The sequence below is a fragment of the Durio zibethinus genome, chromosome 6 (assembly GCF_047325235.1).
Source record: "Durio zibethinus cultivar Kanyao isolate XHJ-2024 chromosome 6, ASM4732523v1, whole genome shotgun sequence".
Lineage (NCBI taxonomy): Eukaryota > Viridiplantae > Streptophyta > Magnoliopsida > Malvales > Malvaceae > Durio > Durio zibethinus.
This window is the reverse complement of record NC_143167.1, coordinates 8162801-8176426: the sequence shown is the minus strand read 5'-3', so window position 1 is coordinate 8176426 and position 13626 is coordinate 8162801. Positions and strand designations below refer to the sequence as shown.

The 13626-nt window shown below is 30.3% G+C and overlaps 2 protein-coding genes across 6 annotated transcripts; one reads left to right on the top strand and one right to left on the bottom strand.

Moving 5' to 3' along the window:
* The first annotated feature begins 1622 nt into the window (after positions 1 to 1622).
* On the top strand, positions 1623 to 6014 carry LOC111286363 (uncharacterized). Of its 5 annotated transcripts, none has more exons than XM_022876283.2 (4): positions 1623 to 1980; positions 2090 to 2254; positions 3936 to 3989; positions 5512 to 6014. In XM_022876283.2, exons 1-3 carry the CDS (start codon positions 1710 to 1712, stop codon positions 3959 to 3961), a joined length of 462 nt encoding a protein of 153 aa, XP_022732018.1. In that variant the 5' UTR covers positions 1623 to 1709; the 3' UTR covers positions 3962 to 3989; positions 5512 to 6014. The 5 variants fall into 5 exon arrangements, with proteins under 5 accessions (XP_022732018.1, XP_022732015.1, XP_089618184.1 ...); XM_022876280.2 differs by having other exon boundaries at positions 5496 to 6014; XM_089762058.1 differs by lacking the exon at positions 5512 to 6014 and adding an exon at positions 5136 to 5154.
* A 514-nt stretch (positions 6015 to 6528) lies between these two features.
* On the bottom strand, positions 6529 to 10515 carry LOC111284294 (Holliday junction resolvase MOC1, chloroplastic-like). The gene is made up of 6 exons (XM_089761561.1): positions 10474 to 10515; positions 9550 to 9813; positions 9244 to 9375; positions 8575 to 8697; positions 7471 to 7536; positions 6529 to 6621 (listed from the first exon to the last, which is right to left on the bottom strand). Exons 1-6 carry the CDS (start codon positions 10513 to 10515, stop codon positions 6529 to 6531), a joined length of 720 nt encoding a protein of 239 aa, XP_089617687.1.
* Between the last annotated feature and the right edge of the window lie 3111 nt (positions 10516 to 13626).

Sequence of the window (13626 nt, the reverse complement as noted above, 5' to 3'; positions counted from 1 at the left end):
ACCCATTTACATTTGTAAAATATATAAAATTTTATATTTGTAGAAGGTTTCAGGCCTTAAAAAATATTTATTATTAATTAAAAGTAAACTTAAATTTTAAATTAAATTTGTATTTATTTTATATTTTGATAAAAATTTAAATAAATAAATATTGTAATGGATTCAAATATTTAAACGAATAGTACTTATTTAAATGAATTCAAATTTAGATAATAATATTAAATTTAAATTGATATTTAAATGAATTTAAATATTATAAATATTAAATAAATTTAAATACAAATATTTAAAAAATAATAAATATTCACTCCATTACTATTCTTAACTCCACATTTAACTTTTTTATATCTCTCCATTTAATTCTATTAATGAAAGTGATTCTTGTGTTAAAAGCTCAATCAAAATAACCAAATAGCTCATAAAATCGATGCTATCTTTTAATTCATGGCATATGATTAACACACGAGACATGACGTGACTGATCATCATTTGTAAATATATATATATATATATTTTATTAAATAAAAATTAAAAAATAATTTTTAAATATTTTTGAAAAATAAAAATAATTTTTTAAAAAAATTTTAAAAAATTTTTGAAAAATAAAAATAATTTTTTAAAAAAATTTTAAAAAATTTTCCTTTCTATAAGATTTTTTCATTTCTTTCTTTTTCTTTCCATTTCTTTCTCTCTTTCCCATCCCATTCTCCCCTGCTTGAGGTCGAATCCATTCAATAATTGTCAAATATGGTTAGATGAGGTTGATTCGATATACGTATGACCGAAAACAATCTTGAAATCGATAAAAAAATGATCTAAAACAAGTCATCGTTTGATTTTGAGGTTGTTTTTTGCTACATCTACGTCGAATGTAGCTTACCTGGTCAAATTAATTGCCTATTAGCATTTGATCCCGAGGAACGGTAGATCATAAATGGGGAGAGAGAAGAAGTTGAGAAAAGAGAAGAAAAAAAATCTTTTTTTTAATTAAAAAAACTTTTTATTTTTTTCTAAAAAAACTGTACTTATACTTTTATTTTGTTTTAAAAATCAATTCTTAAAAATAGTTTTTTTTAAAGTTTTTTTTAAAAAAAGAAATACTAATACATAATTACAATTATTTATTTTTCAAAAAATATATATTTTAAAATTTTTATTTTTTTCAAAAATAATTTACATAAATGATTCCATGCATCATAGACAAAGAGTGATGGATATAGAATTATTTGGTTATGTAGCAGCTTTTGATTGGTTTGTTTGATATATTAAGTTTTGTTTATCAAAAGTAAAAATTGAATAACATTAGTATAATAAAATAAAAGTTTAGTAAAAACTAAATCAGTAAGTGATTAATTTTGATTAAGATTCAATTTTTTTATGAAGAGATTTAAATTATTTACGATTTTTAAGGATTGAATAATATATTTGTTTTAAATTTTATTTTACAAAAAAAAATTTTAAGTATGACATTAAAATTTTTTTAGTCCCCACATTTTATTAAAAATTTTCCCAAATTATATGGATAAAGGGGCGTCATCCTAATTTTTTAAAATAAAAACATATTTATTTAATTAAAATATTTAAAATAAAATCTATTTAATTATTTTAAGTTATTTGCATTTTAAACCCGTGTCGGAATTTTCACTTTTTCAATTTTAAAATTTTCATATTCTCCAACGCACTCTGGATTTTTGCAAGAAAATTCAGAAATGGAAAACGAATATCAGGGTTCAAATGATAACAACGACACCATTAGCGACGTTTCAGTCGAAGTAAATCCTTCGAATTCTTCAACCAAACCACCTCCAAACCCAGACTCTCAATCCAACAATGATCTCGGCAACAGCAACAGCACAGATGCTTTAGCCAAAGCTTTATCCTCGATGCTTACTTCTCTCGTCAAAGACTTCGACTCCAAAGCCCACGACACTCTTGCCAGCCAAGACCTCCTTAGTTCCTCAATTGATCGTCTTACCCGAGGTAAATTTCCCTTCTTTTTTAACCCCCTTTTGTTTTTGTTTTTTTTTTTTCTGGGTCAAACTGAATATTAATAGAATACAAAATTGTCTGTAATGTTGTTGATGAACAGAGCTTGATCAATTACTGGAAGATGCACCGTTGCCATTCATAATGCAGCACGCTGCCAAGTTTTCTAATGTCAGAAAGAGAGTTTTGTCATTGAATTTGCTTTTGAAATCCATTCAGCGGCGTGTTGATAACATAGACCGGATGCTATCAATAGGCTTGCAACATGGTAATTAACATTTTTCTGGTTCTCTTCTTTGGATTATATAAAATCTTTGATGCTTTCCCAACAGTTTGACCAGTTCCATTTTTGAGGAATAATATATTTAGTGAGACAGGGAAATGGCCCCATGGTAGAGGGTTTTGGAATGAACAATTTTTTTTTGTGTGTGTGGTACAGAATTTTCGGTTCTTATCGTGGCTTGGCATGATAATTCTTTTAGTGTGTGAGAAGTTTTGTTGAGAGGAAAATTATGTAGCTTTAGTAATGGCAGAAATTTTGGTGCATGATTACAAGATGAATTTTCAGTGGCGGAAGCACATGTCTGTTACTTGTATAAACTATATGGAAATAGCATAATATATGTAGAACAACTGGCTTGTTTAGATTTTAGAAATTGTTTTCATACTGTGAAAAGTACCTGTAAACTTGATATCAGGCTAGAGTTGAAACTTGGCAGTTGCTTTTGTGTGGAACTGGTTAGGATTTCATAGATGACTACTCTGGGGTTTAAAGAGAATGTATTAGAGCTGGTTGTAAATCTAGAACATTGCAGAGAAATAAGAAATTAGAAGAGGAATAGTGCTGAAAGAGGATTTCCCTTGGAATCGGAATCAGAAATTAGAAACGTGATCCATTGAAACTGCAAATGTCTCGCATGAACAAAGGTGTAGGCCACTTTGTTATTTCTTTAACTTTATCGGTATCTAGCTTTAAAACTTTAGTTTGCCCAGGCTAGCTAGACCATCTACAAACTCTTTGAAAGAAATCAATTTCTTCAATTCTGGACTTTGAGTGATCATGAAGGTAAACTCTCGTTGATGGCCTAAGAAATCAATTATTCCCTAAGGTGTGCTTGATATAGGGAGCCTAACTCTGCTAAATTAGCTTAATAGGTTCCCCTACCTCATTCTGTGAAAAATTCTTTGTTAACTCTACCAAACCAGCTCAATTTGGAAAATACTTCAAGTTGTAACTTGTAACCTGTAACTTCAATCCTTGGAACTAGGGAAATACTCATGTCTCTTAACATTTTTCTTAAGGTTGCAAATATTAATCATCAAATGGTATCCTCAATAGTGTACTATATAATCTCCACAAATCCCTAAAATAAGCTGATTATAGATAGGATAAACTCTACACCAAAGTTAATATCCAAAAAGAAAATGTTTCTCCAAATAGGACAAGCTGTTTTCTAAACCTCCACCTAAAATAAATGTTTACAAAATTTAAATTGTGGTCCTTACTATGAACTTCAGTACATTTTGCTCCTCAATATTTGTTAAGCAACAGAGTGAGTTGGTGTATCTATTATGCCAATGGTTTGGCTGTATAAGCAAACTGGTAAGAAACTTCAATTAGCATATAGACTCAGTGAAAAGGTTGAAGTAGTGATGACTAGATGAACCATCCAATCAATAAGACAGGCACTTAGAACAGTGCCTTCAGAATGGGATGCTTTTATGATTATTATTGTTAATAGTATTTGGTGTTGTTGCTGTTACTTGTTTTTTATTTGTTAAAACTACAAGCAGCTTGTGCAACTTGTTATTTTTTAGATGTCTTTCCTAATGGAAAGATGGAGCATATTTTAGAGATACTTCATTATTTATCTTCACTGTTTATTCAGCCTTTTTTTCTCTTGCTGTTCTATTGTGCTTATAACTAACAAATTTAGATGCAATCACAGAGAAGACTGCTGCAGAAGATTCCTGACAATGTAATTATTAGCTGTATATTATTGGTATGTTCTAATCCCTTAATGATTGAAACATTGGAAATGAAAACAATCCATTTGGTTGAGAAAAGTGGACGTCTCTGTGATAGTTGACAGAGGTTTACACTTCTGAATCTAAAGATTAACTTTGCATAAAGCAGAAAAGATTTCTAGTACTCTGTTTTAGTTCTTCACAGCTCTAGAATGCTACATGTTTTCTTCTTTTAAATTTCTTTTGTATCAAATAAATATTATAATTTTTAAACAGGAAACTGATGTACACCAGAAACAAATAAAGGACTGGCTCACCAAAATGATATCTAGAAGATCTAACTAATAACTAATTAAATCATTTATGAGAAAGTATTGAACTGAAGTATCTTGTATTGTACATCCTCCAATTTTGGTAGTTCTTCTGAAGTGAAATAAGTGAAACTATGGAATACACGCATTTTTATTAGTATTGTTTAAACCACTCAGGCTTCAATTAGCAAGCGATTTAATCTAGTCTTGGTGTAACTAAATGAGGAGATAATTAAAGACCATAATAATGCAGAATAACAATGTTGTGGAAAATGTTTGACTGATTATATCACAGTGAAACAATCATGCTGTGTTTTGGCATTTTAGATAAGCAATTTTCAAACTTGTGCTAATTTGTTCTTATGTAGACGGCGACAAATTGGTTAAACCATTTAAGCGTTTTTAGTTTTTGGAATGAGTAATCTATAGATGGGTTTATCAGGTGTATGTGCTTCATTTTAACAGATTCTTAGCCATCAAAATATTAGTGGGGTTTAGCAATTTAAAGTATATTGTTTAAGATTTACTAAAAATATTCTAAAGGTCTCAAATTTTAAAATTTTTTGGCCAATAGGCCAGAGGTTCACTGAAGCTTTGTTCCCTACTATAAAGCTAAAATGACTGAAATTTAAACTACATGAATATTTCCAAGATGAGTGTCTTAGTTGAGCTCAAGACATTAATATGCTTAATTAGTATAAATATATGCTAAATGCTGTAGATATAGGTATATGTTGGATAATGTTGATGTTAGTACCTAATCAACCTCACCTTCCAGTCTAAATATAGTGTAGTAATTTCATCTTTTCACTACAAAATAGAGCCCTCATTTTTCCATTTTTTTAATTCAATGTAATTGATGTTTTTTAGGCAACTCTGAAGGGAAATGTTAGGTTGGGGCTCAAAGTTTCCTAACATTTTGGATGAAATGTTTGTGAAGGTTTGTTATGAAATGCCCGGGAATTTTTTATAAAATGGAAAATGGTAGACATGTCATGGTTTTCATGAAAAGGTCAATGAGAGTAATGCATTCTCATTTTTGCAAGGTTGTTTAGTTGAGAAGGGTAAACCGTTCACTTAATGAGTTGGATTTGTTACTCTCTAATCTGTTCCATTCGAATATCTTTGTCATGCATCAAACACTTATTAGAGTTAGGAAGTAGGAACACAAGAAATGAATAGAGTATGCCTCTAAACCTTGAAAGTATGAAATGGCTAACTAGATTTCAGGTTTTCTGGCCCAAAGGTGTCTGTGGTGTTTCTTGCATTCCCTCAAGTGCCTGTGCATTTGCTTGAATGTCAAAGCATGTTGGGCTTTTTAGCAGCAAGTGAGCAGGCTGGAATTTTTCATGCACGTCTCTCTGACAATATGGAGAATAGACCAGCAATTGGCTGACAAGAGAGTGGATGTATGATTTTACTTTATGCGAGTCTTACCATTCTCAGTCAGTTGATTTAAACTTAAGCAATGAGTGGTGAGAAACTTGATGGTGGAAGCTGACAAAAGCTTTTGTAACGTTTCACGTTTTGTAGTATGATGGGTGTGGCTGCATGACAAACCGACGCAAAAAAAAGTCTCGTAACGAGTATATCATCCCAGCTAGGTTACTGAAAATATAAGCAGTAAAAGCCTAAAACATCACTCAGAACCCAGAAAATGCATCACCATTGCTGATAGGTTAAGTAGGTGGGACACGGTCTGTGGTTGGAAATCTAGGAGTCGTCTTTGCTAGTGCCTAGATGTGCGGAATATTCACATTGGACAGTGGAAACTTGGGTTCATAACGGGGGATATCTAGAGAAGCTAGTAATACATATGCAGCATCAAATCCAACAGAAATTGCTTTCACATGTATCCTAATTACTAGTATGGAAAATGAATATATGTTGAGAACTTGTATGCTAGTAGTCTAACATCTAAATTTTAATATATTATATATATATATATCACAGCAATAATTGAGGAAATATACATACAAAATTACACAGCGAAACTGCATCCTGCTCAAAAAAAAAATCATTTGAAAATTCTAGGTTCCCTCAAATATTCCTTCGTATGCTAACTTACACAGCATTTACCTTCCAAGGATACTAGTTCCACAAAGCCAAGCTTAGAGACATTAGAGCTCTCTGAATGCAATCTTAAAGCTGCAGTCTATAATTTCCTATTTTCATACCATTAGGTATTTAACAAATCAAATTGCTGCAATGCAAAAATGAACTTCGTTTTGGGGAAGTTGGTTACCTCTACAAACTGCCGGCTTCATGGAACCAATTTTACCACGACAAGCGATGGATCTACCTTCATTCTCAGGCCTTTTCCATATTCAGCGATAAGAAGAGCCTCAGCCCTTCCCTAAAAGTTCAAAACAAAACAGAAGCCTAAGAGAAAATAATCAAGTCAAATGACAATGAGATAAGATTATAAATAAAATGAGGGAAACCGCGCATAAAATCAAACTTTATCTTCCAATCTCATGTCAAAACTCAAAATCCACAATTTGAAAGATCCAATTGCTAAGAGTAGTGATTAGTAAGGAGCATGTGATCCATAATGCACACTGCATGAATCACTGAAGATGTTTGTCGGCAGCATATTTACGATCATCAGTTTTTAGTACTTCTGCAGGCTGCATTTCTCGGTAGTAAAACAGTGGGAATGGTCGGTCACCAGATTCTAAGACCTATATACAGAAGGGCTTTGAAACTACTTAATTTGTTGGTTTCTGCTCGTGTGCAAGACTCTGTAAGGATGAAAAAGCAACCGTATCACCTAACTGGCTAACTTCATGACCTCCAGAATTTGAATAGGCATAAAAAAATATATATCAGTTCAAAGGTCAGCATGCTAATTTGTCAAGGCTCGAAGTTAGCATAGGCACAAAGGGTTGCCAAGTAGCGTCAACCAACAAGATGATACATGATAAGAGACGGTTTTATCCTGGCAAGTTGATCGGGAACAAAAAAAGAACCACATAGCTTCAGCTATTAAGACCTTATATGCAATTTTCTATTAAAAAAATGAGACTAATGTCTATTGGAAGTAAAGGGGTAAGAAAAATAAACATATGTCCCGGAACTGGTTCTACAATAAAGCAGATGGCAGGAAATTTTTGGGAATGCAAATGGTGATTCTATACTGTTAAGTGATAACAATAATGAATAGAGATTAGAATGCTATATCTTTGGAAGCCAGAACACATACCATGATCCTTTTCCCTTTATCACTCAATGAGGGAAATATAGTTGATGCAATTCTCCGACTATCATCCTGTCAAAAACCAGAACGATAATAATAAAGGAAACTTGTAAAAATCACAATTGAGGCAGCACCAATAGCTTAAACTAACGCTGTAAAACTTAAAGACACATTCCTGCATGCAATGATTAAAACTGATGCCCATGGAGAGAAAAACTTAAAAAAAGCTCGCTTATTTATTTAGACCCACAGCTACAGCTCCTGTTGCCTTAAGCACGTGAGAGTCAAGGTCCCATGATTCTCCATCTTACCAATCAAAGAAGAGGACAAGGATATGCGAGGAATGACACAGAAAATACCATTTTTTTAACCTTACTTGAAAATAGTGGAGTCATTGCCAACACAAAAGGTTTATGTCAAATAATGTGACTCCAATTTATTTTCCATAAATCATTAATCCAAAGTCATTAGTATAGAGTATGGTGTCGTGATGGGCATCAAATTGTCACCTAGCCTGGTTATACAGACTCTTCCTTACTGAAGGAAATTCGTAATTGAATTGCAATAATAAAATTTCTTCTACTTTTAGGTAAAATGTCAAGTTAATGAAAAGTTTCAGATTTAAACTCATTTAGAAAAGCGATCCAATTGACTTCGTTCACATCAATTGTCTGCACTTGCTACGAGAATCTAAATGCATGTAGAGTGTTGAGTGATGTTATAGGTATAATATGTTAACATCAATGAACTACTGTTTCAGTTGCAAATTCCAAAACTGAGAAACAACTCCACGGCCCACCCCCCCTCTTCACCAAAGAAAAACAAGAGAGAAAAAAAAAAAAGGCTAAAAGTGCAATCAGCTTGGCATTTCAATTTAAAGGCAATAAACTGCAATTTAAGTAGAATGACTCGACTGATTTCTGCATCCATCTACCAAAATTGAAGCACACACACGTACCTGCACTCTCTTTTCCTTGCCACAGCTCTCTTACCCACAATTTACTTCACTTCTATGCATGCATAAATGCACTGTTTACCTTGTTTATCTCCAGTTATAATTTGGTTAATAGGCATGAATCAATCATTAAATAATAACACTAATATACCAACCTTTGTAGAGCCAGCTCCAGTGAGTTCAAACTCTTTCTTCCACAACAAAGATGACACTGGAACTACAAAAAACCCTGAGGCAACTGGTATCCCGATCCATAATCCATACCCAAATCCTCCACTCTACCAGCCCTACATTAGGAAATAAGAACATAATCTCAGCAAGAACTATTAAACTCTTGGAACAATTGATCCGGCATATCTTTTGCTACTGATGAATGTATGAGAATACAGAAGTAAAGATGCTAAAAAAAGTCCACAAAGGGACACCAAAACAGTTAGATCTAGAGATTTCCACATGAAGTTCAAGATTAATAGGCCTCCATATGTATGTAAAGTAAAAATAACTTACAAAACATTTAAGGCAACAGAATATTTAGATGGGGCAGAGATAGCACCAATAAAAAGCCTAGAGCAACAAATTAGAGTTGCAAAAGAAAGGGACAAATAACAGCAGTGATGATGATGATGGAGCCAGGAATAATAAGACAACGATTAATAGCAGTAACAGCGCTGACTGTTTCCTATCTTTTGGAAAGGGGATAGATTGCTTTATATATGCAACATTACCTGAAGTCAGGCAAGCTCAATCAACGCAGAAGTAAATAAGTGGAGTTGAAACTAAAATTTCAACCTTGTATTTGCACGCATAGCAAATCATGATCATACAAAGAGAAAGAACCATAGAAGTATACCAATTGGAGCCTCTAAACTTCGAACCAATCGAACAATAGTCCTGGCATCTAAACGTTTTCGAACTCTGTTGCCAACTCGAACAGGCAAATGCGGCGAATCAAATACCTACTATCATACAATTTAATATAAGAAAATCCATGTCTAGCCCATTGCAGAATGTTTATTACCCAATTAACTTTAAGTAATTCATACATTTCCTTTTCCAATAACTCGAGATAAAGAAAAAAAGGATAAATTCTTTTTTAAAGAAAAAGTGATAGTTTCGTTAGTAAAATGTACCTGGGCAGAGCAACCGGAGGAGTCAGTTTTTAAGAGGGCCAGGGCACCAGAGAGGTCAGGGTCAATACCAGTAACCCAGTTGGAGTCCGCATTGGTCAAGGGATACTCTCCGGCGTCAGGGAAAGGGCAAGACAGGGAGTCCAACCAACCCTCCTTAGGGAGCAGCAGCAGAAAGCTTGAGGCTGTTCCTTGCAGAAACCCTTCTGCTTGACGATGGTGGATGGTGGTTAGGAGTGTGAACGAGTAGAGCTTTTGATGAATTCTCTGCGATTATATTCGATTTTTGTTTATTTATATTTATTTATTAAATTTAATAAATAATATTTTTATTTTAATATATTGTACAAATTAAACAGATATTTATTTGATTTGATTATATTTTTAAATAAATTTATTTAAAATTCGTTTAAAATATTTATTTATTATTCATTTATAATAATATTAATAAAATTATTTTTTTATTTTTTATTTTAAGATTCGTATATATTTATTTATGATTTGTTTGTTTAAAATTATTTGATTATAATTTATTTATTATTTATAAATATATTTATTTATGTATGTTTGTGAACATATTCGTTTAATATTCATAAACGAATTTATTTAATTTAATTAAATAAATATGAATTTAGTACGAATAATTTATTATTTAAATGAACAAATATGAATTAATAGAATAATTTTTTTAATTAATATGAATTGAACATCAAAATCTTTAAAAACAAATGAATAAATCATAAATATTAATTCGTTTATTCATATTTTACGGTCCTAAAAATGTTCTAGAAGAAGAAGAAGAGGAAGAAGAAGAAGAAGAAGAAGAAGAAGAAAAAGAAGAGGAAGAAGAGAGAAGGGGCTTTAGCTCGGGAGAGAGAGAGAGTTCATGTAGAGGGCGTTTAGTGACTGTGTTTCCATGGAAGATACATTCAATTCAATCCCATTCTGATATCTAAGCCGGTAATTCATTCCTGCTTTTGCTTAAACTTAAACCCGGGAAATAAAATTGAGCATTTTGTATTATACGGATATGGTTTTGAGAGCTTGTCCCTGCAGTGTTTTTCATCTATTAAAATTTTTGTTATTATTAGAATTGGACTTATGTTTTAAAATTGAGCTTTTTTTCTTTTTGTTTTTCATTTTAGGAAATAGCCTAGTCGATCTTAATTAAAAAAAAAAAAAAACCTGATTCAATTCTCTTTAAAATATTAAATCATATGAGTATTGAATTGATTCAACTTTGAAAAAAAAAAATAATACCATGATTAGATTCAACTTTTCTATTTTTCTAATTTATTGTTTTTGTCGCATTTTTATTTTAAATTTATTAAATTAATTAATGATTATATGAAAAATAAAATTAATTATTAAATTATTTATAAAAATAATGTCTATGACGTAAAATTTCAAAACGATTAGAATTTTGAAATCAATCTATCCGATTTAAAGTGTTTGAACTAAAGACGACACAAATCTGAAAAACCTGAAATCAAAAGTATTTAAATTCGAAATTATTCTAACCCGTAAAAATTAGTATGATAATTTGTAAATACATACTTGTTATTAAAATATTTTTCAATATTCAGTATTATATGTATATAATTTGCTTGTGAATATAAAAATTTAAATTAATCGAATATAAATAAATTTTATTATATTCAAAATTTATTTATTTAATTATCAAATCATAAAATATTATTTATAATCATTTATTAAATTTAGTAAATAAATATAAATAAAACAAAAATAGAATTTTTTTTATAAATTGTTTATCAAATATTTTATTAATTTTCTCAAATGAATTAAACATGAATAAATTTTATTATTTTTGTGATTTACTTATTTAATGAACTAATCTTAAAATATTATTTATGATTATTTATTAAATTTAATAAATAAATATAAATCAAACATGTTTATAATTTATTCATTACACATTCTTTTTGTTTACAGTTATAATGAAATATATCATGATCAGGTTTTCAGGTTGTCAAATTACCGGATTTAATTATTGATTTAAACCATTTTTCAAACACGATCAAGCTCCGTGACTCAAGTGCTAGACGTAATAATCAAATCCAGGACGTTTGATTTCCATAGCAACCATTAGCATGATACCAAAGCTCTAAATCAAGATAAAAATACTAGCCAGTAACATTCTTTTCCCCTAGTTTCTACTTAAACTTTCACAAATTGTCTACAAATTACAAAGTCAGGCATCTTGAGGCAGCTGAATATGCTCCAAGACAACAATTGTGTTGACATCTTGGATCATTCGCAAAACAACAACGTTTTGGCCAATGATTGCAGAACAACAACGTTTTGGTCAATGATGCATCTAAAATTTTTTTCGTTCTATATGAAAAAAAAAAAATAACAGTGTTGATAGATTTAGTAATTTTATTAATAAAAAAGTTATTCAAATGAAAATTTTGAGGTGTTTGGAATTTTTTTAATTTTTTGATTTTTAATAATGTTCAAAAGAAAATTTTAAAAAATATAATAAAAAATTCTCTTTACTTTTTTTATTTTTATTTTTCAATTTTCGAAGATATCGCCCCTAGTTTTGGCATAGTTCTTTACAGTTCTATTCAGACACGAAAATAATAAACTATTAGTCACACCGACAACATCTTGACAATGAACAAGTTTTGCCCTTCTGAATGTAATCTCGAGTATTGGCAGTAAGCTGTTGGAATCACATAGGTCGGACATGAACCTCGAATTTCTCCTCAATATCTTTACTAATAGCCAGGTAAGCTTAGAAGAATAATTTGGAAGCCGTTGACCCAGGTTTTTTTTTTTCTTTTTAATAAAAGAGATCCTAGTTTGAAAAAGCAAATAAATGAGGTAAGCTTCGGGGCTTTTATACATGTCAAGTTGGGGTTTCGCTTCAATTCAGGAGCAAGAAATTCGGTTCAGTTTTTAAAATCTGTTTTCCAAGCTAGCTAACAATCTCGAAATTGATAAGCAGCCAAGGTTTCTGCAGGGTGGAAACTATGGGTATAACAACTCAGTCGCCAAATGATCTTTTCTATATCAGTGCCCGGGCCAGTCCAAGGAGAATCAGCCTGGAAGGTTAGTGTTTCTTTAGTGTCCCAACCAGTACCAATAAATAGATATTGACGATTGTAGTATAAAGGGAGACGGGGACTAAGAAAAGATCGCAGACTCTCCACCCCCTTCTAGTCATCTTCTTCTTTCTTTTTTGTATATTTCTTTCGCACCTCCATCTTTTATTTCTTTCTCTTTTGTATATTTCTTTCACACCTCTATCTTTTATTTTTCTTGTAATTAGTATAAGAGTCTTGTAAAGAACTTTATTTATTATAATTTGTAAAAATCAGTATCGATACATATATATACATACATATATATGTATATCAGTTGATATTTTCAGTTTTCAGCTATTTTTCTAAGTATTTTTTTTTATTTTCTCAACTTTTAATTTTTAGTTTTATATTCTAAAACCAGTTTATATTTTCCGTTTTCGACTATTTTTGTAAGTATTTTTCTACTTTCTCAATTTTTAATTTTTAGTTTTATATTTTAAAAATCATATATCTGTTTATTATATTTGTACTAATATTGTGGCTTTATTATTGTCTTTTAATCTAACTTTAAAGATCTTGATATGGTATACATAGGTACTAGGAACATGAAGTAAGAAATTGAAAATTGTGTTTATTCAAAAAAATTTCATAATCATAATCTGTACGTGGATCCTCAATTAAAAAATCATATACTGATAATAAACTATAATATTAATAGTTTAGTTGATTTATCTATTATTTTTCTTTAAAAAATTATTTAATAAAGTTGATATACTATAATAAAATATAGATAATTTAGGATAAATTACTAATTTATATTTAAACCAATATTCTAAACAATTATTAATAAATATTAATAAAAAATTAAAATTATCAGAAGTTGATAAAAGTCAAACAAATGACTTTGGATCGTTATATTATGATAATGTTATCCTTATGCTTAATGAAAATAAAGCATCATCTTCTCAACTAATTTTGTTTTTTAAAATAGAAAAATTAGATTTTAAATCTATAAAAGTCTTTTAGA

Coding starts and splice junctions, on each gene's coding strand:
- LOC111284294 (XM_089761561.1), bottom strand. CDS start 10,515: ATGAATTACCGGCTTAGATATCAGAATGGGATTGAATTGAAT. Junction 9,814..10,473: donor AGAATGGGATTGAATTGAAT/GTATCTTCCATG, acceptor ATATAATCGCAG/AGAATTCATCAAAAGCTCTA. Junction 9,376..9,549: donor CCTCCGGTTGCTCTGCCCAG/GTACATTTTACT, acceptor GTATGATAGTAG/GTATTTGATTCGCCGCATTT.
- LOC111286363 (XM_022876277.2), top strand. CDS start 1,710: ATGGAAAACGAATATCAGGGTTCAAATGATAACAACGACACCATTAGC. Junction 1,981..2,089: donor AATTGATCGTCTTACCCGAG/GTAAATTTCCCT, acceptor GTTGATGAACAG/AGCTTGATCAATTACTGGAA. Junction 2,255..5,495: donor ATCAATAGGCTTGCAACATG/GTAATTAACATT, acceptor ACTAGATTTCAG/GTTTTCTGGCCCAAAGGTGT.